This window comes from Rhinopithecus roxellana, chromosome 3 (genome assembly GCF_007565055.1).
Source record: "Rhinopithecus roxellana isolate Shanxi Qingling chromosome 3, ASM756505v1, whole genome shotgun sequence".
Lineage (NCBI taxonomy): Eukaryota > Metazoa > Chordata > Mammalia > Primates > Cercopithecidae > Rhinopithecus > Rhinopithecus roxellana.
This window is the reverse complement of record NC_044551.1, coordinates 165,914,052-165,941,750: the sequence shown is the minus strand read 5'-3', so window position 1 is coordinate 165,941,750 and position 27,699 is coordinate 165,914,052. Positions and strand designations below refer to the sequence as shown.

General features: G+C 44.7%; 1 protein-coding gene and 1 pseudogene across 3 annotated transcripts in view; both read right to left on the bottom strand.

Annotated features, from left to right (window-relative positions):
- Positions 1 to 27,699, bottom strand: part of RUFY1 (RUN and FYVE domain containing 1) — a 65,548-nt gene that overhangs the window by 34,446 nt on the left and 3,403 nt on the right. For all 3 annotated transcript variants that reach the window (XR_004056236.1, XR_004056237.1, XM_030926691.1), the window contains exons 2-7: positions 20,561 to 20,734; positions 19,795 to 19,912; positions 16,198 to 16,299; positions 13,723 to 13,846; positions 6,272 to 6,333; positions 3,480 to 3,545 (exon numbers count right to left, since the gene is read on the bottom strand). Coding sequence is in view for 1 of the 3 variants with exons in the window: in XM_030926691.1 (XP_030782551.1) it covers positions 3,480 to 3,545; positions 6,272 to 6,333; positions 13,723 to 13,846; positions 16,198 to 16,299; positions 19,795 to 19,912; positions 20,561 to 20,734 (646 nt within the window). In the remaining 2 variants the exon portion in view is untranslated. The remainder of the gene's footprint in view (positions 1 to 3,479; positions 3,546 to 6,271; positions 6,334 to 13,722; positions 13,847 to 16,197; positions 16,300 to 19,794; positions 19,913 to 20,560; positions 20,735 to 27,699) is intronic.
- Positions 9,525 to 11,517, bottom strand: LOC115896378 (annotated as a pseudogene).

Below are 27,699 nucleotides of genomic sequence, written 5' to 3'. Positions count from 1 at the left end.
ACAGGCGTGAGCCACCACACCCGGCCCCAACATGTTTTTAAAATCCCTTTTACACATTCCCCATTTAAAAAATACTCCTTAATAATATGTACTACTTTTTTTTTGTTCTTTGTTTTTGAAACAGGGTCTTGCTCTGTTGCCCAGGCTGGAGTGCAGTGGTGTGATCGTGGCTCACTGCAGCCTCGACCTCCAAGGCTCATGATCCTCCCACCTTGGCCTCTCACTGTGCCACCAGGCCCAGCTAATATTTGTATTTTTTTTTTTTTTTGTAGAGGTGGGGTTTCACTATGTTGCCCAGGCTGATCTTGAACTCCTGGGCTCAGGTGATCCTCCTCCCGTCCCAGCCTCCCAACCTGCTGAGATTACAGGTGTGAGCTTCCACACCTGGCCTCTAAGCGCTTTAAATGCATCAACTCATTTAATCTTCCCCACAATTCAATGAGGTAGATCCTATTGTCAGCCTGTTTGACAGACAAGGCAGCCATAATTTTATATAAAAGAATTCACTCAAGTTCACACATCTACAAAGGGGTGCTGGCTTCTGAACCCAGGGAATCTGGCTTTAGAGCCTGCACGTCTGGGCGACAGGCCATGCTGCCAAACACCGGTCCCTGTTGCCAGTGAGTGGGGCACAAAGAAAGAAACTTGGCAAGGCTGATGAACCAAGGCTTAGGAACCAGGGGGCAAATATAAAAATGCAAAGACACAAAATGAAAAAGGGAAAAAAACCAAAAGATACAGAGGGAGTAAAAAGTTTTAAGAGTATATAATTGTCAATTCTGTGCCAACTTGGTAATTCAGAAAATACCCCCAAATTTTATATTTTTCTTAAAAATATAAATGACCGGCCGGGCACGGTGGCTCACACCTGTAATCCCAGCACTTTGGGAGGCTAAGGCGGGTGGATCACGAGGTCAGGAGACAGAGACCATCCTGGCTAACAGAGTGAAACCCCATCTCTACCAAAAATACAAAAAATTAGCCGGGCGTGGTGGTGGCACCTGTAGTCCCAGTTACTCGGGAGGCTGAGGCAGGAGAATGGCGTGAACCCAGGAGGAGGAGCTTGCAGTGAGCCGAGATCGCGCCACTGCACTCCAGCCTGGGTGACAGAGTGAGACTCCGTCTAAAAAAAAAATATATTTTATATATTTATATATTTTTTTGATGAACAACTAAGTAAAAACTGAAAAGCTAGCAACGTATTGCCTCATAAACACTGAGCTTCATAAATTCTTTTTTTTTTTTGAGATGGAGTCTCTGTCACCCAGGATGGAGTGCAGTGGCACAATCTCGGCTCACTACAACCTCTGCCTTCCAGGTTCAAGTGATTCTCCTGCCTCAGCCTCGAGTAGCTGGGACTACCAGTGCCCGCCACCACACCTGGCTAATTTTTGTATTTTTAGTAGAGATGGCCACCATGTTGGCCAGGTTGATCTTGAACTCCTGACCTCAGGTGATTCGCCTGCCTCGGCCTCCCAAAGTGCTGGGATTACAATCGCCTGGCTGCTTCATATTCGCAAGGGGCAAATAATGCCCATGATCTAGAAGCCAGCTGTTCACAGGCATGAGGAAAAGCTCACTAATTTGTTTTGCAACACTATATAACCCTGACATGAGGGCGGAGAAAGGAAACTATGAAATTCCCAGCAAGTCAGGTTACGTTTTTTTTCTTTGAGATGGAATTTTGCTCTTGTTGCCTAGGCTGAATGCAATGGTGCAGTCTCAGCTCACCGCAACCTCCGTCTCCTGGGTTCAAGCGATTCTCCTGCCTCAGCCTCCTGAGTAACTGGGATTACAGGCGTGTGCTACCACGCCTGCCTAATTTTGTATTTTTAGTAGAGATGGGGTTTCTCCATGTTGGTCTCGAACTCCCAACCTCAGGTGATCCACCCGCCTCGGCCTCCCAAAGTGTTGGGATTACAGGTGTGAGCCACTGCACCCAGCCAGGTTACATATTAAAAGGATAATTGAATTATTAAAACTATATCCTGGCTGGGCAAGGTGGCTCACGCCTATAACCCAGCAGTTGGGAGGCTAACCAGGGAGGAAGGCTTGAGGCCAAGAGTTTGAGACCACCTTGGGCAACGAAGTGAGACCCTGTCTCTACAAAAAACACAAAAAATTAGCCAGGTGTAGTGGTGCATGCCTATGGTTCCTGCTACTTGGGAGGCTGAGATGGGCAAATCACCTGAGCCCCGGGAGGTGGAGGCTGCAGCGAGCCATGATTATACCACTGCACTCCAGCCTGGGTGACAGAGTAAGACCTTGTCTCAAAAAATCCTAATTAAAATAATATGATCAAGTGGTGTTTATCCCTGTGACACAGGAATGGTCCAGTATGAAGAAGTCTATGAATAAAATACACCACATCAGTAGATTAAGGGATAAAAACCATGATTATTTTAATGGACACTAAAAGGCATTTGATACAATTCAATATCTATTTCTTATAAATACTCTCAATAAACTAGGAATTGATCAAAAAACTTTCAAAAAACAGCCAACATCACAGTTAAGCAGAGCCCCAGGCTGGATGTGGTGGCTCACGCCTGTAATTCTAGCACTTTGGGTGGCTGAGGTGGGAGGATTGCTTGAGCCCAGGTGAGACCAGTCTGGGCAACATGGCAAAGCGCTGACTCTATAAAAAGTACAGAAACCAGCCAGGAGGGGTGGCATGCGCCTGTAGTCCCAGCTACTTAGGAGGCTGAAGTGGGAGAATCAATTGCCCGAGCCTGGGAATTCGAGGCTCCAGTGAGCCGAGATCATGCCGCTACACTTCAGCCTGGGCAACAGAGTGAGACCCTGTCAAAAAAAAAAAAAAAACAAAACAAAAGTGAAAAAAGCCCCAGAGCGATATGCCCCTGACTACACTGGGAGGAACATGCCAGCTTCCTCACCTGGCTTTTGGGGCCAGAGAGGCTGCCCTTGTGGAGAACTGTCATGTGCAATGTACCCTCTAACATGTCTCTCCACATTCCCCACGAATACCTCCAAGGATTAGTGTTTCATGAAACACATCCACAGATCTCCAGCAAAGATAAAAAAAAAAAAATCAAGATAAAGATGCTTGTGATCACTAGTACATTGCTCTGGAGGGCCTAGCCCAGTGGTTTTCAACTCTCTTTCCTGGCCTAATGCACTGGGTACTGTGTGCTGATTCCAGCAGCAACAGTGCTTGCCATGAAGGGATTTCCAGCCACGTGGCTGTGGGGTGAGGAGTGGAGAGAGTCAAGGTTTAATGTAGTTACCTCTCTGTATTATATAACTGCAGAAAGCACAGAATAAAGATTTCCCAAGAGTTTATCAAGAAGAAATCATACTTCTCCCGTTTGTACAAATAAATGTTGCCTGAATGATGACCCTTTTGTCTTGGTTTGGAAACAAGCTATTTATAAGTATGTGGCAACTCAAAGAGGTTCCATGAAACAATGACAGGATACCACGCATGTAACTGTCACATTGAAAAAAAGGAGTCTTACCTCAAGTGCCGGTTAAGTTCTTCCACATAATTTTTTTGATCAAGGACATCAGTAATTCTTTCATGCCTTTTAAAAGGAGCATAAAAAGTGAGAACTTTTTTAATTAATGATTAATACTTTGTAACTGTTCCCCAACCTTCCAATCACCTTGTAGAAGTACCAGTGTCTTCAAGAAACCAAGAGACAGCCAGAGCTTAGTAACATCCAGTCTCAGAGTACAGACAGCAAAGCCGGCCTGGGGCACTGTAGCCAGCGTCTCCAGGGCCAGGCTGCCAGGGGAGTGGATTCCCTGCAGACCAAGGTTTCAGGATCAGCAAGCAAGGTGAAAATACCAACCTGCCACATGCAAATGGCTTTGACACAACCCTTATTATACTGAAGGAAACGAGCCCACCGGACTTACAAACAAAAGAACTGGCCAGGTGCGGTGGCTGGGACGTCGAGGGGGGTAGATCACGAAGTCAGGAGATGGAGACCATCTGGCTAACACAGTGAAACCCCATCTCTACTAAAAATACAAAAAATTAGCTGGCGCGGTGGCGGGCGCCTGTAGTCCCAGCTACTCGGGAGGCTGAGGCAGGAGAACTGCTTGAATCTGGGAGGTGGAGGTTGCAGTGAGCCGAGATCGCACCACTGCACTCCAGCCTCGGCAACAAGAACGAAACTCTGTCTCAAAAAAAAAAAAAAAAAAAAAAAGAAAAAAAAAAAAGGAATATATTTTGTTCCTTTGAAGTATTTGGTCTAATATGAAATAAAAGAATATATTTTGTTAAATTTCAAGTGGTTGAGCCCTTGTACTTAGGATGCATGAAGCTTTAGTGTGGTTCCTGCTGGTCCATTCTTTGGTAAGGTGCACTGCCAGGCACTGAGACCGGGAGAGTCCTCGGGAAGACATGGAAGGGCAGGTGACATATGTGCGAGGTAAAATATTCAAACGCAATCGCAGGGTTTACAGTGAAAAACCCCTTCCATGCCTGCCTCCACAGGCAACCACTACTGTGAGGCTGATATGCCACTCTAGAAATGTTCCATGAATACATATGGAAGTAAAACATATGTATGTATATCCTTTTTTATTATAACATAAATGGGGCCAGGCGCAGTGGCTCATGCCTGTAATCCCAGCACTTCGGGAGGCTGAGGTGGGCGGATCATCTGAGGTCAGAAGTTCGAGACCAGCCCGACCAACATGGAGAAACCCCATGTCTACTAAAAATACAAAATTAGCCTTGCATAGTGGTGCATGTCTGTAATCCCAGCTACTCAGGAAGGCTGAGGCAGGAGAATCGCTTGAACACGGGAGGTGGAGGTTGTGGTGAGCCAAGATCGTGCCACCACACTCTAGCCTGGTCAACAAGAGCGAAACTCAGTCTCAAAGAAAAAAAAAAAAAATATATATATGTATATAAATGGCAGTATGTTATATATAGTTGTTATTATTATTTTTTCTCCTGGGTAACTTATTTTAAAAGAATACCCTTGTTAACAAGGGTGAGGGAGAGCTTCATAATGGCATAAAAAGACATCTAGGCCCGGTGCGGTGGCTCACACCTGTAATCCCAGCACTTTGGGAGGCCAAGGCAGGCGGATCACCTGAGGCCAGGAGTTCGAGACCAGCCTGGCCAACATGGTGAAACCCCGTCTCTACTAAAAATACAAAAAAAATTAGCCGGGCGTGATGGTGAATGCGTATAATCCCAGCTACTCGGGAGGCTGAGGCGGAAGAATAGCTTGAACCAGGGAGGCGGAGGTTGTAGTGAGCAGAGATTGCACCACTGCACTCCAGCCTGGGTGACAGAGCGAGACTCCATCTCAAACAAAACAAAACAAAAATCTAAAACACTATGATTAAAGAACAAGTCCAAGGGCAACTTATATACTACTATCCCATTTATATTTGAACAAATGGTAAAGCAAAATACACGACCAACAAACAAATACCTGCAAGGCATTAAACAGTCCTCCTCTGAGGGGAAGAATGGGATTGACATGGAGGCAAGCGGACAGTGTGAATGGGGAAATTTCACCTGTACACTCTATTCTTCTGCAGAGCCAAATTCCTTAAACAATGAGAATAATGCATTGCTTCTGTACTTAAAAATAACTAAACAAAATCTAAAATCTCAAAGCAAAAACAAGAAAAGTGTTTTTTTTTTTTTTGCTGCAGAGAAGAGCCTCATTACCCGTTCTGCAGGCGGGGAACACCACCCAGGGTGCACACCTCCAGCCCCAGCGCTCCTACCGCCTCCTCCGGCCCCACTGCCAGTGTGGAGAGAGGCCACACCTAACCTGCCCAGCCCACCCCCACCGGGCCCAAGAAGTTCCCCACCCCCACCCTCCCCTCCTGCCCCACCACTCCTGGCTTCGGGGCCTCCACTAGTCTTCGGCAATTTCCGTCCGGAGACCTGGTGCTCGGCTAGGCCAGAAGTCCCGCCTTTGCCAGAATTTTATTAAAAATGTGACGTGGCCGAGCGCGGTGGCTCACGCCTGTAATCCCAGCACTTTGGGAGGCCGAGGCGGGCAGATCACGAGGTCAGGAGTTTGAGACCAGCCTGGCCAATATGGTGAAACCCCGTCTCTACTAAAAATACAAAAATTAGCTAGGCGTGGTGGCGTGCACCTATAGTCCCAGCTACTCAGGAGGCTGAAGCAGGAGAATCGCTTGAACCCCGGAGGTGGAGGTTGCGCTGAGTGGAGATTGTGCCACTGGACTCCAGCCTGGGCAACAGAGCCAGACTCCGTCTCAAAAAAAAAAAAAAAAAAAAAAAAGTGACATACAACGCAGTACTTACTCCTTCCCACCATCAAGATCCTGCACATCCTTAAGGTAGAGGGAAAAATCTATTACTCCAACCTAAATGAAATAAAATGCACAAGTTTAAATAAAGTGTCCTATTTTTCATAAACCTTACAACCTTTGAAATTCAGGGTATTTAAATTCTTATCTCTTTCCTAGGAACATTTAATTAGGCCAACCAGCTCTTTGAAGTGGCAATCAATTGAACAAACCAAAAAAACCTAACCCTACCACCTTTTAGAAGAAAAACTTAGTAAGTATCAGATTTCAGAGACTATTCTGAAATTTCACGACCTAGTTTAGTTTTCTTGTTTATTCAATAATCACATTGTTTACAACGATCAACAAAATTGTGTACAAAGTAATTATAATAAAAAAAGATGTGGATCTCTAAACTGGTGACCTTAACTGACATTTCTGAGTCTTTCTTCCCCCAGATCTTGGTAAAATGGTCTAATCAGTATTTCAGGAAAATTCTCCACCCCTTAGGTACAAGGGAGAACCAAGACCCCTTACACATCTGAACACCAATGGCTTTGCAAAGAAATAAAGCACTTGAAAATGAATAAGTGAGGTCATTCTTATGTGAAATACAGGAAAATTGGGTGCACCCTAAATGTTCAATAAAGTTGAAATCAATCATGTTACAGCCATATCACAGAACCGATGCAACTATAACAAAGAATGCAGTCGATACGTTTGCAGTAATATAGAAAAGCTGGGCCCAGTGGCTCATGCCTATAATCCCAGCACTTTGGGAGTCTGAGGCGGGTGGATGGCTTGGACTCAGGAGTTCAAGACCAGCCTGGGCAACACAGTGAGACCCTGTGTCCACAAAAATACACAAATTAGCTGGGTGCAGTGGTACATGCCTGTAGTCCCAGCTACTTGGGAGGCTGAGGTGAGAGGATTGCTTGAGCCCAGGAGGTTGAGGCTGCAGTGAGCTGAGATCATGCCACTGCACTCTAGCCTGGGTGACAGAGAGAGACAGTGCCTTAAAAAACCAACCAACCAACCAACAAACAAACAAAAAAACCCAACAAAACTACAGGATACAATTTCAAGTTAAAGAATAATATGTACAATCTCATTATAACAATCCTACTTATGTTGCAACCAAGGCTATGTGTAATGGTCCTAACACATGTCTGCAACCTCTGACACACCTACCAAAAGGAATCTATATTTCCAGCCTTCAACTCTGGGAGGTCTTAGTACCTGTCTTGATGAGTAAAATGCAGTAGAAATGATGCCGTGTGACTTCTGCAGGTAGGTTAAAAAGGGCAATACAGCTTCCACCCAGCTCTTTCTTGAGGCATATGCGTTTGAAGTTCTGAGCTTTCATGTAAAAAGTCTTGACTTCCCTGAAGCCACAATGCTGGAGACCATGTACACAGAGAGATGTCCAAGAAACCCCTGCCATTCCAGCCCCCAGCTCCTTGGTCTCAGCACGGCAGACAGACGCGGGAGAGAGCAAGCCTTCAGGTGATTCCAGCCCCAGCCACCCGGACTGTAATCACATGCGCTCAGGAACAAGAACCAACCAGCTGAACCCAGTCCGCCCCCAGCTGTGAAAGACACCATGATTGTTACGGCTGAAGTGCTGTTGCTGACTTGTTACACAGTAATAGAAGATCAGAAAAGATTTAATTTAAAACAAAACCTATGTGAACATAAATGTGTAGAAAAAGTAGAAAAGCTTCTAGAAAAATTTCCCCCAGAATCTTTACCATTACCTGTGGGAAAGGGAGAAGGACTGGGGCTGGGATGGGGGATTGGGTGAGGAGGTTCAACATCTCTTTTCACATCATGTACTTTGGTATTGCCTAACTTTTTTCAACAAGCAAGTATTTCTTTTATAATAAAAAAAAAATCATAAAAAAATGCAGGGAAAAAAACCAACAACAGAAAGATGAGAATTAATACCCAAAGCAAAAATTAATAGATTAGAAAGCAAATAAAGCCCTACTCCCAAAGTAGAATTGATAAATAAGAGAGCTGGTTTGTCAAAGTTCAACCAAGTAGACATATTTCTACTAAGTGTGATCCATATTTAGAATACACATTATAAATGAGAACAGTGAGATTTTTCAAAAGCTGTAAGAGAATACCTTCATACAACTCTAGCTTAACAGATCTGAATGAAATGGTTTCTAAAAAAATTATAAATGACTTTAAAAATTGTCTTAAGACTTAGGAAACCTATAAATTGATCAAAACTATGCTAAAAGTTAAAGTGATCAAAGAACAAAGACCAAAAAAGGCATAAGGGTGAAGTGCTCATACCAGTAAGTTCTAGCAAGCCTGCACAGAAAAAATAATTCCTGATCTAATCAACTGTGGTAGAAAACAAGAAAAGGAAGGCTATTTTCAAGTTTATTTTAGTTTTATGTTTTTTTTTTTTTTTTTTGAGTCAGAGTTTTGCTCTGTTGCCCAGAGTGGAGTGCAATGGCGCGATCTCAGCTCACTGCAGCCTCTGCCTCCCAGGTTCCAGCGATTCTTCTGCTTCAGCCTTCTGGGTAGCCCGGATTACAGGCACACACCACCATGCCCAGCTAATTTTTGTATTTTTGGTAGAGATGGGGTTTCACCATGTTGGTCAGGGTGGTCTCGACCTCCTGATCTTGTGATCTGCCCACTTCAGCCTCCCAAAGTGCTGGGATTATAGGTGTGAGCCACTGTACCCAGCCTTCTAATTTTATGAGGCTAATATAATTCTGACACCGAAAGGTGGCAAAGGCAGTATAGAAAATTCAGAATAGTTTCACTTACAAGCAGAGACACAAAAATTCCAAACAGTAAACATATGAAATCCAGGAGTTTACAATGATCAAGTGGTGATTATTTTAGAAATTCAGGGATAGTATTCAATAAGAAACCTATGGATTAATTCAATTATAATTATGGGTTAAAAACAGGTATGACATGTTGATAGATCCAAAAAAAGTATTTGACCACATTTAACATTCATCTCTAATAAAAACACAAAGTAGGCCAGGCACGGTGGCTCATGCCTGTAATCCCAGCACTTTGGGAGGCTGAAGTGGGCAGATCACGAGGTCAGGAGTTCAAGACCAGCCTGGCCAACATAGTGAAACCCCATCTCTACTAAAAATACAAACAATTAGCCGGGCGTGTTGCTAGGCACCTGTAATCCCAGCTACTCGGGAGGCTGAGGCAGGAGACTCACTTGAACGTGGGAGGCGGAGGTTGCAGTGAGTGGAGATTGCGCCATTGCACTCCAACCTGGGCAATAGAGTGAGACTCCATCTCAAAGAAAAGAAAAAACAAAACAACAACAACAAAACACAAAGTAAACTGGAGTGGAATAGCACTCTCTAAACGTGAGACATAGCATCCCTCAGACATCGGCAGCAAACATGTATACTTTATGGCAACACACTATAGGCACTGTCATTCAAGACAGCACTAGACCAGAATGCTCACCACGTCCATTAATTAATTAAAATCTCAATGGAGTTTTTATTCTGGAATTTGACAAAATGTTCAAGTTCATCTGGCAGAACGGATGGCCCAGAAATATCTGAAACAAAACTACAGTAGAGTAGGCAGGTACTTAACTACCAGAGTCTAGAATATACTATGTGGCTCCAGTCATTAAAACAATGTGCCACTGGCATAGGAACAGAGATTCAGATTTCCAACAGAAGAGTCCAGAAGTAAACGAATGCATATTATGGATATTTCCCATATGATAAAAGTGGAATTTCAAATTAGTAGAAAAAAAATACATTACATGATGATATTGTGAAAACTGGTTAACTATTTATAAAAGAAATTTAGATTCCTACTTCACACTATGCCAAAATAAATGGCAAAAATGTGTAAAATTTACAAATTTTTTACACATAAAGTGTGTAAAAAATTACCCAGGTGGAAGCAGAAGGCCTTGGCCTAGCCCTCCAGGGTCCCAGACTGTGGAGATTGGAGGGGCAGGTCTGGCCTTTTCTGGGTCAGCACAGGGTACCCAGGTAGGGGTACAAGCTCACTATCCATTGGCCAGCCTAGTTCCAGTATTCAAGGAATACTGAGGAAGTATCCCTGGTCATCCACATTGGGCTTCACTGTTGCTACCAGGCTTCCAGCCAGTGAGACAAACTTCCCCGTGTTCGACCACGCACTGGAAGGCCTGGCCCCGCCGCAGAGCCTCAGCCATGAAGCACCCCACAGGCAAATCAATAGCAGTTATCTGGCAAAGGTCACCCTTGCCATCGATGATAAAAAGGCAGGGTAGGAACACCCTGATGGGTTTTCAGCACACCGTAATCCTCAGACAAGCTTCCCATCATGTCAGCAGGTGGGAGATGCTTGGGAGCCCAGGGCTGCCTACTTCTGGGGGCTGTTGATCCAAGTCAGGTGGGTGAACTAAGTCCACCGAGACACCCAGCACTTCGCAGCCCAGCTTGTGGAAATCCTCGGCAAGGTCACTGTAAGCGATGCTCTCTGTGGGCCATAGAAAAGTGAAGTCGAGAGGGTACAGCTTCACCTCCTGGAAGGCGCCACCCACCAGGGCAGTGGCCTTGAAGTCAGGGGCTGGCTTTCCGAGCTGTGACTGACCGGAGGCCATGACTGAAAGCTATGGGGGTAAAGGCTGGACAGACGGACAAACACACGCGTGGACCCGCGTTCCGGTGCCCCACATTTGATTGTAAAAGTTAGGGTAATCTTTAGATAGGGAAGAACCTTCACAGCACAATCCCTTAGAAGGTATAAAGGAAACACCTGCTCAATCTGGTTGCCAAAAATTAAAAATAAAAAATGTACAGGGCACACCACCCCTGAGAAACCAGAAAAAAAAAAAATTATAACAAATAATTCTGAAGAAAGGTCAATGTGCTTAGTCTTTAATAAAGAAGCAGAGAAAGAAAACTCAAAAATGGACCAAGTATGAAAAGATGATCACAAATGCTAAACCCCCAATGGCAAATAAAACACAAAAATACTTGTAAATTCGAGATGATGAGTTGTTTCATCCATGAGACTGAAAAAGACCAAGAATGCTCACCACATCCAGCGTCGGGAGGAAATGGGCTCCCGCGCTGCTGGTGGGTGGTTATCACAAAGACCTTTCCGGAGGCCGGTTTTACATTATCCAGCAAAATGTAGGCTGTATACTTTGACACAACAACCCCAAATTATGCTAAGGAAATAAATGGACAAGAGTACAGAGAACTTTACTTTAAGGATGTCTATAATATTGGTGGGTTTTTTTTTTTTTCCAGACAGAGTCTGGCTCTGTTGCCCAGACTGGAGTGTATGGTAGTGGCATGATTATAGCTCACTGCAGCCTTGATCTCCCAGGCTCAAGCAATCCTCCTGCCTCAGTCTCCAGAGTAGCTGGGATGACAGGCAGCACACCACCATGCCTGGCTAATTTTTTTTATTTTTGGTAGAGACAAGGTCTCACTATGTTGTCTGGGCTGGTCTCAAATTCCTGGGCTCCAGTGATCCTCCTACCTTAGCCTCCCAAAGTGTTGGAATTACAGGTGTGAGCCATGTGCCCAGCAATAATACTGTCACAATAAGGAAATGATCTAAATTAATAAGGTACTGGTTACATAATGGTACATTAAAAAATGAAAACTACAGTCATCTAAAATGGTTTATATCTCTTGTTATTGAGAACTGTGTAGAACATAGTTACATTTTTAAAAATTACAAAATGGTGTGCTTAAAATAATCATAATTTGGTTTCACAAAAAAAGAAACCCTCCAAACATCTCACTCTAAAATACACAAACATATACACACACACATGCATGCACACACCTTTATTCATGTGCTGGAAGGATGTATACCACAACGTAACCCTGAATTATCTGTCTCAGAGTAATGAGAATATGTGTGATGTTTAGTGGCTTTTCAAAAATACTTCTCTGAATTCAAAAAAAGATATTTTTCAACATGCAAAGACAAACTTTTTTTTTTTTTTAAGGGAGGAGAGGTTACAAAAAAACATTGACCTGCACATGGAGGGATCAGGGAATCTTTAGATTCATCAAACACAATACAGGAAAAAGGCTGGGAATTTTGCTAGACAGTGTAAAATAATCTCTTTTTTTCTTAGCAGTGGCCCAGCCACAGCTGCAGATGCCCTGAAGAGGGGGTGGAAGTGAGGAATGGGTTAGCGTGCCTATTCCCCCTCACACATTTACAGTCCCTGCCAACCAGGAGTTTAGGCCCTGGATCTGGTTACCAGCTCCCATGCAGGAAGAAAGCCCATCCCAAGAGGGCTGTCCTTCCCACAGAGGACTCTACACCTTACTGGTTACCCTCATTAGCGCCATTTTATCAACCTGACTTCCCAATCTCTCCTGACTCTATCTTCCTACTCCCCATCCAGCCTTGCGGGACTTCTAGACTAGACTCAAGGCTTTTTTTTGAGACAGTCTTGCTCTGTCGCCCAGGCTAGAGTGCAGTGGTGTGATCTCGGCTCACTGCAAGCTCCACCTCCAGGGTTCACGCCATTCTCCTGCCTCAGCCTCCCGAGTAGCCAGGACTACAGGTGCCCACCATCATGCCTGGCTAGCTTTTTGTATTTTTAGTAGAGACGGGGTTTCACCGTGTTAGCCAGGATGGTCTCAATCTCCTGACCTCGTCATCCACCTGCCTTGGCCTCCCAAAGTGCTGGGATTACAGGCGTGAGCCACCGCGCCCGACCTCAAGTCTTTTGCTATATCTATTCCTGGCCGCTTCTAACTCATAACCTGAGTGGCTGCTAGATTGAGCTTTCTCAAACCCAGGCATGATCATTTCAGTTACTTCTTAAAAACCTCCAACAGCTTCCTAAAGCTCAGGATAAAGGGGGATAAAAGCTACACCCTTCAGGCCAGGTACGGTGGCTCACACCTGTAATCCCAGCACTTTGGGAGGCTGAGGTGGACGGATCACAAGGTCAGGAGATTGAGACCATCCTGGCTAACATGGTGAAATGCCATCTCTACTAAAAAAAAAAAAACAAAAAAAAAAACCAAAATAAATTAGTCAGGCGTGGTGGCGGGTGCCTGTAGTCCCAGCTACTCGTGAGGCTGAGGCAGGAGAATGGCGCCAACCTGGGAGGCGGAGCTTGCAGTCAGCTGAGATCGCACCACTGCACTCCAGCTACACCCTTCAGCATAGCACCCATGGCCTCACAACCAGGCCCAGCCTCCACTTTCACCTCAGCCACAGAGCATCCTCTGCTCCAGCCACGGAGAGCTGTCTGCCTGTTCCCACACCTGCCAAGCTTTCCAAGTGTACCTCTGGCTATGCAACTTCTTCACCCTTCCAAGACCTTCCCCGCTGCTTCCCCACCTGCCCCTGGCCGGTCCTCTACCAGTGGGCTCTTTGCCATCTGCCCTTCTTTGGGTTCAGTACCTGCCTGCAGATCATAGGTAAAGTCCCTGGCTAATGAGTGTTCTGTCTAGAGCCAAAATTCCGTTTTACCTGAGAATCCAAGTCTTCTCCTTTTAAGCAGAGATTGGCATCGAGAACATTGAGTCCTACCAGCAGACCGACAATCACCATCCCTTCTTCCTCCATCATTAAAGCCTCAGGCTCATAGAACTCGCTACAAGAGATGGACAGGACAGCGGGATGCTCAGAAACAGCTTCACCATCCCCACTCCTTCCCCACCCTGAACTGCCTTTTCAACTGTGCCCTGGAGCCAGAAGATACTACTGTGGATTTCCTCCCTCCCTTTCATTTCCCTTCACTGCTTCAACGGCTGCTTTTTCTCCCGTCCTCTCTTTTCTTCCTGTGGCTTAGAACGGGCTCGTCCCTCCTGCTGTCTGAAGTGAACTCCTCCATGCAGACCCTGGACCCCAGTTCTCCTCATCTCCTCTTGACTCCTGTCACTCTCCCCACCTGTGTCTCCACTGGCTCCTCGTCTGTGTTGATATGAACTACTTCTCCACTTATGTCCATATAAACAGGAAATGGGATCCCACATCCAAGCATAACACTTCTCCTTCTTGCGTCCCACGGAGCAACATCTGCTGCTTTACTTCCTTATTGCCCAGTCATCGTGACCATTTGCCGGGGGGGGGGGGGTCCATCCCCTGCCTGATACTGCTCTGGTCAGCGATGACTTGCTCGTGTACCAAATCCAGTGGCATCCAGGCCACTGTGTGTGTGTGCATAAGAACTTTTCCCTTAAGAATTAGTTCAGCCGGGCGCGGTGGCTCAAGCCTGTAATCCCAGCACTTTGGGAGGCCGAGACGGGCGGATCACGAGGTCAGGAGATCGAGACCATCCTGGCTAATACGGTGAAACCCCGTCTCTACTAAAAAATACAAAAAACTAGCCGGGCGACGAGGCGGGCGCCTGTAGTCCCAGCTACTCGGGAGGCTGAGACAGGAGAATGGCGTGAACCCGGGAGGCGGAGCTTGCAGTGAGCTGAGAGCCGGCCACTGCACTCCAGTCTGGGTGGCAGAGCAAGACTCCGTCTCAAAAAAAAAAAAAAAAAAAAAAAAAAAAAAGAATTAGTTAATTAGTAAAGTGAGGAATATGGTAATTACCCTGATTTGATCATTATATAGTATATACATGCACACAGTATCCCACAAATATGTATAATTTTGTATTGATTATAAATAAAAAATTAATTGAAAAAGAATTAGTTCATTAGAACAAAATCTGTAACTCAAACTTACTCAGTGTAACTGTACTCAGAGTACGTGAAATATTGTAAATCAGTGTTTGTCGTGTAAAGATATGTTCAATAATGAGCCATGCCTTGAAAACACTGAAAAGCTTGGGTTTTAGGCTATGCTGTAAAGTATGTCTCTCAATTACAACAGAGGTTTAACTCTGGAAAGAGTCCTCCCTCATAAATCACCATAGTCTAGAGAAAATTCCTTTTATAATGATGTTTGCTTAGTTATAAATATGAAAAATGAACCAGTCATAAATTTCTGTAAATATTATATACTTATTTTTTTATTTTGAGACAGAGTCTCGCTCTGTTGCCCAGGCTGGAGGTACAGTGGTGTGGTATTGGCTCACTGCAACCTCTGCTTCCTGGGTTCAAGCAATCCTCCTGCCTCAGCCTCCCGAGTAGCTGGGATTATAGGCATATGCCACCATGCCCAGCTAATTTCGCATTTTTAGCAGACATGGGGTTTTACCATGTTGTCCAGGTTGTTTTTGAACTTCTGACCTCAAGTGATCAGCCTGCCTTGGCCTCCCAAAGTGCTGGGATTACATGCATGAGCCACCACACTTGGCTGATACACTTATTTTAATTCAAAATGATCTACAGAACTATGTTCTAATTATTATTTTTTTGAGGAGGAATCTCACTCTGTCACCCAGGCTGGAGTGCAATGGCGCGATCTTGGCTCATTGCAAATTCCGCCTCCCAGGTTCATGTGATTCTCCTATCTCAGCCTCCCGAGTAGCTGGGATTATAGGCATGCATCACTACGCCCAGCTAATTTTTGTATTTTTAGTAGAGACAGAGTTTCACCATGTTGGCCAGGCTGGTCTTGAACTCCTGACCTTGTGATCTGCCCACCTCGGCTTCCCAAAGTGCTGGGTTTACAGGTGTGATCCAAGCGCTCGGCCTATTATTATTTATTTTTAGATGGAGTCTTCCTCTGTCGATCAGGCGGGAGTGCAGTGGCGCGATGTTGGCTGTCTGCAACCTCCACCTCCTGGGTTCAAGCGATTCTCCTGCCTTAGCCTTCTGAGTAGCTGGGATTACAGACACCCGCCACCATATCTGGCTAATTTTTGTATTTTTAGTAGAGACGAGATTTCACCATGTTGGCCACGGTGGTCTTAAACTCTGGACCTCAAGCAATCCACCCGCCTTGGCCTCCCAAAGTGCTGGGATTACAGGCGTTGAGCCACCACACCCGGCCTATGTTCTAATTATTTACCAAGCAAAAGATAAGCAAACCTAGTTGATGAAATACCTTAAGAGATGTTTATTGTCTATAAGCACTTTCAGATAATCTGCCAGTTTCTTTTGCATGAGTGCAAGATAAAGCCAAGCTCGGCCTCTTCCCACAGCTGTCCTAGAATTCAAACAGAGCATCAAACTATTGTGACATAACAACAACAAACACAGAAAAGAAACCTGATTTAGCTAGGGAGATACATAGGAAGCACACCCTTGTAAATGCAGAGGATACTCTAAAGAATGGCTGTTTGGGGTTGGGGAGGGAGGCACGTGGCCTGGGCAGGCATCGAAAATGGCTCACTGCACACCTTTGAGTACTATTACAAATACAGTTAGATAATGCTTTGCTTATAGTCATAAAATATCACAGGAAAATATCAGGTTAGATTTGTGTAATGGATAAACATTCTTTCAAAAGACTAATAGAGGCCGGGCGCGGTGGCTCAAGCCTGTAATCCCAGCACTTTGGGAGGCCGAGACGGGCGGATCACAAGGTCAGGAGATCGAGACCACCCTGGCTAATACGGTGAAACCCCGTCTCTACTAAAGAATACAAAAAACTAGCCGGGCGACGAGGCGGGCGCCTGTAGTCCCAGCTACTTGGGAGGCGGAGGCAGGAGAATGGAGTAAACCTGGGAGGCGGAGCTTGCAGTGAGCTGAGATCCGGCCACCGCACTCCAGCCTGGGCGACAGAGCCAGACTCCGTCTCAAAAAAAAAAAAAAAAAAAAAAAAAAAAAAAAAAAAAAAAAAAAAAGACTAATAGAGAACTTAGTGCTTGCTAAAGTGTTGAAGCTTATAAAATCTCCAAGGGGTTAGCTCAAAGGTACAATTTTTTTCTTTTTTTTTTTCTGAGATAGTCTTGCTCTGTCACCCAGGCTGGAGTGCAGTGGTGCAATCTCAGCTCACTGCAACCTCCGCCTCTTGGGTTCAAGCAATTCTCGTGGCTCAGCCTCCCGAGCAGCTGGGATTACAGGCGTGCGTCACCACGTCTGGCTAATTTTTGTGTTTTCAGTAGAGATAGGGCTTTGTCATGTTAGCCAGGCTGGTCTCAAATTCCTGGCCTCAAGTGATCAGACTGCCTTGGCCTCCCAAAGTGCTGGGATTACAGGCATGAGCAACTGCACCTGGCCTTAAAGGTACAATTTTATGTTTTATTATTAATTGTGGTAAAATACACAGAACATAAAATTTACCATCTTAACCATTTTTAATCTTACAGTTAAGTAGTGTTAAGTACATTCACAATGTTGTGGAACCAATTTTTTTTTTTTTGGAGATGGAGTCTCACTCTGTCACCCAGGTTGGAGTACAGTGGAACAATCCTGGCTCACCATTGTGATCTCAGCTCAATGCATCCTCTACCTCAAGGGATCAAGGAATTCTCTTGCCTTAGCCTCCCGAGTAGCTGGGATTACAGGCACCTGCCACCACGCCCAGCTAATTCTTGTATTTTTAGTAGAGATGGGGTTTCTACCATCTACCATGTTGGCCAGGCTAGTCTCCAACGCCTGACCTCAAGTGATCTGCCCACCTTGGCCTCCCAAAGTGCTGGGATTACAGGCGTGAGGCACTGCGCCCAGCCCCAATCTTGAAGGTGTAATTTCTCTGTATTCTAGCATTATCTCCAGAGAAGCAGAAAAGAAAGAAGAGGAAAAAAAAGAAAAGAAAGAAAGAACAGGCCTGCATTAAACATTAAAAGAAAAAAGGCCTCTCAAGTGCTGCTTGGTGAGACTGTAAACTTTACAACTTCCTTTTTTTTTTTTTTTTTGGAGATAGGGTCTTGCTCAGTCATCCATGCTGCTGTGCAATGGCATGATCATGGCTCCCTGCAGCCTGGAACTCCCAGGCTCAAGTGATAATCCTGTGTTAAGCCTCCGGAGTAGCTGAGACCATAGGCACACGCTACCACACTCAACTAATTTTTTTTTTTTTTTTGTAGAGATGGGGTTTCGCCATGTTGTCCAGGCTGGCTTCAAACTCCTAGGCTCAAGCATTCTTCCCGCCTCAGCCTCTCAAAGTGCTGGGATTATAGGCGTGAGCCACTGTGCCTGGTCAACTGTGCAACTTTTTAGTGGCAATTTGATGACAACAGGTTACCAAAAATTCTACATTTAGTAATATATCCTAGAGAAATAACTGAAGATGGACACAAAGATGTATGTTTCGGGATGGTCACCACATCATTATCACGGTTTGTGGTAACAAGAATTTGAAGACAGCCACAAGGGGGGTTAAACAAAATTAGATATACAACAGAATACTATTTGGCCATTTAAAAAATGATATTGTAGGCCAGGCGCGGTAGCTCACGCCTGTAATCCCAGCAGTTTGGGAGGCCGAGAGGGGTGGATCACCTGAGGTCAAGAGTTTGAGACTAGCCTGGCCAATATGGTAAAACTCCATCTCAACGAAAAATGCAAAACATAGCTGGGTGTGGTGGCTCATGCCTGTAATCCCAGCTACTCAAGAAGCTGGGGCATGAGAATCACTTGAACCCAGGAGGTAGAGGCTGCAGTGGGCCAAGACTGCGCCACTGCACTCCAGCCTGGCCGATAGAGTGAGACTCTGTCTCAAAAAAAAAAAAAAAAAAAAAAAAAAAAAAAAAAAAAAAAGTCATCAAATAAACATTTGAAAGGTTGACAGGTGCAAAAGACTTTAAATATATGCCACGTAGGCTGGGCAGGCAGAATTTGCATAGAAGACTTAAATCTAATCTTGAGAAAAATGCACAGGACTTGGCAGCAATGGAGTTGCATGGGATTTAGAGGGTTTCAGGGCCTAACAGACCCGTGTCTTCTTCCTGCTCCATCACTCACCTGCTGAGGCACCTTGGGCAAGTTACTTAGCCACTCTAATCAGTTCCCACACTTGTAGATGAGGACACTAACAGCTATCCTAGAGGACAGTTGTGGAGGATTAAATGAGATCATGAAAAGGAATGTTCTCAGCACAATGCCTGTCAGAGAGCAGGCCCTGAGGGCAGTGACTGTTATTATTCTCTGAAAATGGAATAGGCTGGCTCCCTAGAAGAAGGGTCAAATAAACGCTGAACAGTCCAGTCCCCTCTGGGAAACTGTGCAGAGGGCTCTTTTGCATTGGCTCACGGATCCCTAAGACCCTTTCTAGATGCCAAATTCCATGAAGATGACTTACTTGTGTTTTGATTTTGAGCCTAAGCATAGCGATCCCAAGGACAAATCCAGACATGGCAAATAATTTGTTAGTCCCACTCTAACAAATTACAAATGTCCCTTGGCCTGGAATCTACAATCTGGCCCAAAATGTATTATTCAGAAAACTGCCCACCTGTATCTGAAGCAGTGATTCCAGGAGTGTACCAGTAGTTCCTTTTCCTCCTGTGAGTGCCCTTTGGTTGACAACACCTTTTCAACCTATTTGGCTGGTGTGGCAAGCAGGAATCACTGTCCCCATTTTAACGAAAAGGAAACTGAGGCTCAGAGAGAGTCAAATCCTGCTCGAGATCATGTGGATAATGAGCAGTAGAGCTCTTTCCAATTAGAAAGGGCTTCATCAGCAAGGAATTGAGAAATGAGTAAATACGAGGGAGTTTTTAAAATCATCAAATCGGCATAACTACTTCTCACTCACTTTAATTCTGGAAGATTTCTGACACTAGTCGCTATATCTGACGCTTCTGGACAAAGTTTCTCCACCAGCTCCAAAGGACCAAAGAAAGATTTATTTTGGCCAATAAAACTCTTCTTAACTAAAAGGAAAAACAAAAGTGTTATTCATAAGAACAGGTTGCAAAATTTCTTCAGGGACCCACAGCCTCTCCCCCAAAAGCCAAGTGAAAGTGAAAGCTGCTCAACTTCACTGCTTAATCCTTTTTTTTTTTTTGAGATGGAGTCTCGCTCTATCGCCCAGGCTAGAGTACAGTGGGCCATCACAGCTCACTACAGCTTCTGCCTCCCGGGTTCAAGCAATTCTCTGCCTCAGCCTCCTGAGTAGCTGGGATTACAGGTGCCCATCACAACACCAGGCTAATTTTTGTATTTTTAGTAGAGATGGGGTTTCACCATGTTGGCCGGGCTGGTCTCGATCTCCTGATCTCCTGATCCGCCCGCCTCGGCCTCCCAAAGTGCTGGGATTACAGGCGTGAGCCACGGCGCCCGGCCTCATCTAACACTATTAAAGAAACTTGGCTACTAGAAAATTTAAAATTGCCTATGTAGCTTGCATATTTCTATTGTCCAGCGCTGCTCTAGAAAGTCGCTTCTGAGGACAGGAACCTTGTCTGTTCTGTACACTGTTGGCATTTCAGCACCTAGAAGGATGTCCGGCACTGATGAAAAAATGCTGAGCAAACACCCAGCCCGAACTTCCACGCTCCCAAACGCCCCCTCAGGCTCACCTTTCAGCCCGTGTTTGAGGCAGTGCTCCATCACCACAAAGAACTGCTGCAAGGGCGCATGCTCCGCATCCAGGCTGCGGCCCAGGCTCAGAGCCGATTGCAGCAAGACCTTGATGCTGAGTTTCATCATGTGCATTAGGTTGGCACGCTCCTCCATCATCTGGCACTTAGACGCTGTGGGGCAGGCGCAGGGATAGCTTCGTTAGTGGACTCAGTGTGGGGAGGTCAGACTCCGGGCCACAGTGAGAAGACGGGTCAGGCAAGAGGCCAGGCGGTCTGCTTAGGGAACGGACGTGCTGGCGGGCGGATAACCGGGATTCGCAGATAAGTAGTCCCTGATCCCTAGAGGCCACAGCCCGCCAGCTGGCCAACGGGGCCTCGGGTCGGAAGAGCCACTCGGCCTCCTGCTCCAGAGGCCTCTCCCAGGCGGCTCCGCGCGTTGCTACGGCGACGGCTCCAGCAAGACTCGCCGCGTTTGGCTTCTCCCGCAACCTCCGTTCCATTTTCGACCAATGGAAGGGCGCTACCTACAGGAAGCCCTGCCCCAAGCTCTTAGAGGTCGTGCTGGGAAAGCGTCCCGCCCCCAGACATTCCTATTGGGCGAGTCCAGCCCAAGGCCACGCCTACGGAGGTAGTGGGCGCCATTCTGCATCCTCTGGCCCGCACGGGGCCGGATGCACACCCCGCCCAGAAGGCTTTTCCAGCCTTCTCTCTTGCCGGATAGTGCCAGCCGGGTGCCTGCAGGCAAGCATCTTCCCCTCAGTTCCAGGCTCAAATTATTGTTGCCCATCTTTCGTCCGCTACTAGTGGACAATTTTAGGTTTTACGCACACTTTCTTTTTTTGGTAAGGAAAACCGTTGGAGTCAAATGAATTCAGAGAGTTCCATTTCAACTCCCATTATCTTGTCGCACTGTTTTGAGGGTATAATACTGTCTGCAATTATCATCAGATATTTATATGTGCTGGCCAAACGTTCTCTTAAACCCAGTAAGCTGGTATCCTAGAAACGAAAAGTTTAGAGTAAGAGTCCTGGCAGGAAAACCCCAGGTGCAAAGAGTCCCAAAATAAGAGTCCTGGCAGGAAAACCCCAGGTGCAAAGCGCGGCCCTCACCCGGGAGCGCGGTTACATTGTGTTCGAAATATTTACCAATTGGATTGGGGGCGGGGGATCGTATTGTTTTTGGTTTGCAGCTGTCCAATTACTACTGAGGTTAAATAACTTCTCTTTATTGTCTCCTAGTATTTCTTCTGTGAATTGCTTGCCTTTGTGTTACTGACCTGCATATTTTGGATATTAATCCTTTGTTTACCTATTTTATTTCACCAGCATTGATTAATATGGACAATTAAAGAACATATTTATACGTACTATATTTTTATAGTTAACTACAGTTAAATCTAAAAGAACGATAATATTATGGCCATGAACTTGTAGTAAAGGCCTTAAATAAATATTGAGACATCCTGGGACTAAAAATTCAAAATTATCTCAGCAAAACCCAAGAAGGTAGAGGGAGAGCTGACGGGCAAGAAGAAACAGCCTAAGCATTTCACCTTGGTTGTGGAGAGGGTTAAAAGTGGGTTAAGTAAAGCATTTGGTTGGGGGTGGTATAATTTTTTTTTTTTTGAGATGGAGTTTCACTCTTGTTGCCCAAGCTGGAGTGCAATGGCGCGATCTTGGCTCACTGCAACCTTCGCCTCCTGAGCTCAAGCGATTCTCTTGCTTCAGCCTCCCGAGTAGCTGGGATTACAGGTGTGTGCCACCACGCCCGGCTAATTTTGTATTTCTAGTAGAGACGGGGTTTCTTCATGTCGGTCAGGCTGGTCTTGAACTCCCAACCTCAGGTGATCCGCCCGCCTCGGTGTTCCAAAGTGCTAAGATTACAGGTGTGAGCCACCGCGTCAGGCCAGTATAATTATTTTTATACTTCGAGAGAAGCCTATGTATTACATTTATAAATTTTAAAACTTTAATGGATGATTGGCAAAGGAAATAAAAGTTGTAAAACTTCATCAAGAGAAGGGAGAAACTCTGAAGAGAGCAATAACCATAAAAGCAATTTGTAAAGATCTATCCTTAAAGACACCAAGCCCAGTTCTATAATCTAGTGGTCTTGAAACTGGAATACATATACAGCAGTCTTGCCAAAGCTAGGTATGCCCAGATGTTTTAAGGAACTCAATTTCCAGATTTTCAAGTTTCACAGGCACTCTTTCTCCTCCCTCTAAAGAAGGCCAACTCACTCCATAACCTGTCTTCCTCTTGATACAGTGACCTGGGGTGCACTAGGTTCCACACACCGAATGGAGGGGGAGTCGCCCTTGATGATTAAGTAACCGAAAATGTGAAGACCTATCTTTTACTGCTTTATGGTATTTAGTTAAGCTTGGGCTTGGGGCAGAGGGGTGGTCTCTAACCCTCTGCTTGGGTATCCTGAATTTAGAAAGTTAAATTTTTCTCCCCACAAATCTATGTAATTATGTTCAACCAGTCGCTATCCACAACCCTAAGATATGCCATTAGCTTGATGGCCATTTTCCATAAATTAAACGAGTGCAAACTGCAGCTAAGTTTTTGATGAAAATGGATTTGAAATACATGATAAACTAAAAGTATTTTTGTCAAAAAGTATTGTATTGGCAAAGGTGAATGAAATAAGCAATATTCAGATGTCTGCAACCATTCTGAGTATTCTGGGTTAAACAAAGTGCCTAAGTGAAAGAATAAGAAGTGAAATGATCCCTTGATAAGTCTTTTCTTTTCTTTTTTTTTTTTTTTGAGACAGACTTTTGCTTTTGTTGCCCAGGATGGAGTGCAATGGTGCGATCTTGGCTCACTGCAACCTCCGCCTCCTGGGTTCAAGAGATTCTTCTGCCTCAGCCTCCCCAGTAGCTGGGATTACAGGCGCCCGCCACCATGCCTGGCTAATTTTTTGTATTTTTAGTAGAGACGGGGTTTCACTATGTTGGCCAGGGTGGTCTTGAACTCCTGACCTCAGGCGATCCACCCACCTCAGCCTCCCAAAGTGCTGGGATTATAGGCGTGAGCCACCGTGCCTGGCTCACACTTGATAAGTCTTGGTAAAATTTTTTTTGGTAACTCCCAAAAGTTGAGAAATTTCCTTAATATGATTAGGCTGCAGGTCAGGCAATTTTCAGTTATTTGCTTTGAATGAAAATAAGGATATACGAGAAAAAAACAAACAACCCCATCAAAAAGTGGGGAAAGGATATGAACAGACATTTCTCAAAAGAAGATATTCATACAGCCAACAGACACATGAAAAAATGCTCATCATCACTGGCCATCAGAGAAATGCAAATCAAAACCACAATGAGATACCATCTCACACCAGTTAGAATGGCAATCATTAAGAAGTCAGGAAACAACAGGTGCTGGAGAGGATGTGGAGAAATAGGAACACTTTTACACTGTTGGTGGGATTGTAAACTAGTTCAACCATTATGGAAAACAGTATGGCAATTCCTCAAGGATCTAGAACTAGATGTACCATATGACCCAGCCATCCCACTACTGGGTATATACCCAAAGGATTATAAATTAGTCTACTACAAAGACACATGTACACGTATGTTTATTGCGGCACTATTCACAATAGCAAAGACTTGGAATCAACCCAAATGTCCATCTGTGACAGACTGGATTAAGAAAATGTGGCACATATACACCATGGAATACTATGCAGCCATAAAAAAGGATGAGTTTGCGTCCTTTGTAGGGACATGGATGCAGCTGGAAACCATCATTCTTAGCAAACTATCACAAGAAGAGAAAACCAAACACCGCATGTTCTCACTCATAGGTGGGAACTGAACAATGAGATCACTTGGACTCGGGAAGGGGAACATCACACACTGGGGTCTATCATGGGGAGGGGGGAGGGGGGAGGAGGGAGGGATTGCATTGGGGAGTTATACATGATATAAATGATGAATTGATGGGTGCTGACGAGTTGATGGGTGCAGCACACCAACATGGCATAAGTATACATATGTAACAAACCTGCACGTTATGCACATGTACCCTAGAACTTAAAGTATAATAAAAAAAAAAAAAAAAAAAAAAAAAAAAGAAACATTAAAAAAAAATAAAAAAAAAAAAAAAAAAGAAAATAAGGGAACAAAAAATAATTTTTGGCATTAGATCAGTGTGATTTGGGGCATATAACTTGGAAAGAGTTCAGAGATGACCAACATTACTAAAACAAACAAACAAAAAACAGGACTAAAACTGATGCTGAATTCTATCACACTTTAGCAGTAAATCATATGTATTTGTCTACAGATATATGCTAATAACAAAAACCAACACCATTCATCTCATTAAGAGATGCAATTCATTGGCTGGGCGTGGTGGCTCACGCCTGTAATCCCAGCACTTTGGGAGGCTGAGGCAGGTGGATCACAAGGTCAGGAGTTCGAGATCAGCCTGGACAACATGGTAAAACCCCGTCTCTACTAAAAATACAAAAATTAGCTAGGCGTGCTGGCACACACCTGTAGTCCCAGTTACTGGGGAGGCTGAGGTGGGAGAATCGCTTGAACCCAGGAGGCATAGCTTGCAGTGAGCCGAGATTGCGCCACTGCACTCCAGGCTGGGCAACAGAATGAGACCCTGTCTCAAAAAAAAATGCAATTCAAGAAAAATTTATGTATAATTCTTTATAAAAATTATATTTATGTTCCTGTTACCAATGTAGCATTACTAATAAACTTAATGATAATTCACTCCAGAAGAAAAATTTTTATACACTTAGAGCTTTAGTCATAATAAAAATTTATTAAACTTTAACTTATTTACATACTTTTTGCTGAGACTTATAGGATGACCAATAACACTTTTAAAAACATACAAATCTATTACATTAATTCTATGGCAGAAGTGGAATGGAAATTCAAGTTCAATGAATAAAAGGAAAATGTAAAATTTTCAAATATTAAATAACTTCCTATTTTAAAGATGGATGGTGGTAATTATCAATTCATTAAGGTATTTACATACCACTTGACACATTTCAAAACACAATGTAACAGTTTTATTTTAAAAAGTCAATATTTACACTATGCCAGAAAATGAATTCTGAGCAACTTTAAAATATGATGAAGAATCTTATACGTTAACTTTAAAAGTTGGAGTTTTCAGCTGAGAGCAGTGTCTCATGCCTGTAATCCCAGCACTTTGGGAGGCCAAGGCGGGCATATCACTTGAGGCGGGCAGGTCACTTGAGGTCAGGAGTTCGAGACCAGCCTGGCCAACATGGTGAAACCCTGTCTCTACTAAAAATACAAAAAATTATCTGGGCGTGGTGGTGCATGCTTGTAGTCCCAGCTACTTGGGAGGCTGAGGCAGGAGAATCGCTTGAACCTGGGAAGCAGAGGTTGCAGTGAACCGAGATCTCACCACTGCACTCCAGCCTGGGTGACAAGAGCGAAACTCTGGCTCAAAAAAAAAAAAAAAAGGCAGTTTTCTTAGGGGGTTACATGAGCAAAAAATGTTAAGACCAGTGTTCCAGGCAATCAGCGCTGAGTGGTGCTGTCTCTGGAAGTGCTGCTGGCAGTATTTTGCCATCTCATGCATCCTCTACTGTGGGTGACCTGTTCCCATTAGTACTCAAGTTAGAGGCATGGAAAATTAAACCCGGAATGATCTTTTAGCGGTTCCATCTCTCAATTTATGGCTTTATGACCTTGGCCAAACCATTCACATCTCTAAGTTTCATTAATAATAGTTCAACATGACACACAGAATATCACGAAGTTCTACACCTACTGAATTGCTAAATAAATTGCCAGGCCAGTCTCTTGACTGGCAATAAGTGACAAGCCCATTGCTTGCCTGGGCTCAAGCAATCCTCTCTCGTTGGCCTTTCAAAGTACTGGGATTACAGGCGTGAGCCACCTGCACCCCGCCAGCATGTTAATTCTTAAAACACGCATGTTTGTTACTCATCCTTTAGGAAGCATTTCTCTGAAAAGCAAGATGTATTCCTTGTGGGTACATCCTATTGTTTGTGTGGAAACAGCCAGTGTTGAGAGAGGAAAGCACATGTGTGATGTGCAGAAAAGCTCAAAGATACAATAGTACTGCGGAAAATTTCTGGGAAGGAGGATTTAGTATTTGCCCTTTTTTTTTTTTTTTTTTTTTTGAGACAGAGTTTCACTCTTGTTGTCCAGGCTGGAGCGCAGTGGCACGATCTTGGCTCACTGCAACTTCTGCCTCCTGGTTTCAAGCAATTTTCTTGCCTCAGTCTCTCGAGTAGCTAGGATTACAGGTGTGTGCCACCATGCCCATCTCATTTTTGTATTTTTAGTAGAGATGGGGTTTCACCATGTTGGCCAGGCTGGTCTCGAACTCCTGACCTCAAGTGATCCACCCGCCTCGGCCTCCCAAAGTGCTGGGATTACAGGCATGAGCTACCACGCCTGTCCGAATGTGCTTTTGTATGGTTTGATTTTTAAAAATCATGTTCACTTATTACCTTAAAAAAAAATCCTCCAGAACCAAACAGGACACCTATGGACAATGCAATCACATACCAGACCCCACATGGGACAACCTTTTTTCTTTTTGAGACGGAGTTTCACTCTTGTTGCTCAGGCTGGAGTGCAATGGCGCGATCTTGGCTCACTGCAACCTCCACCTCCCGGGTTCAAGAGATTCTCCTGCCTCAGCCTCCTGAGTAGCTGGGATTACAGGCATGCGCCACCACACCTGGCTAATTTTGTATTTTTAGCAGACATGGGGTTTCTCCATGTTGGTCAGGCTGGTCTCAAACTCCCGACCTCAGGTGATCCACCCACCTCGGCCTCCCAAAGTGCTGGTATTACAGGCGTGAGCTACTGTGCCTGACCGGGACATTTTAAAACAAGTATTCAAAACATTCTGCAGCATTTCCTTTAGCTTCTACCATTGAAAAAATATTATCCAGTAAGAGTGCTGCTCACATTCAATCTCTGCTCCTAAACTGCTCCCTCTGAAAGTCCTGCCTGTCCACAGTGCTTGTGTAGGCAGATCAGTGGGGAAATAGACCATGAGTCAGCCTTGGGCCTGGGCCTGGCTGAAGTGGTGTCACTGTCTTTCTCCCAACCTGTTTTTCTTGTGTCGCTGCAGAGCAT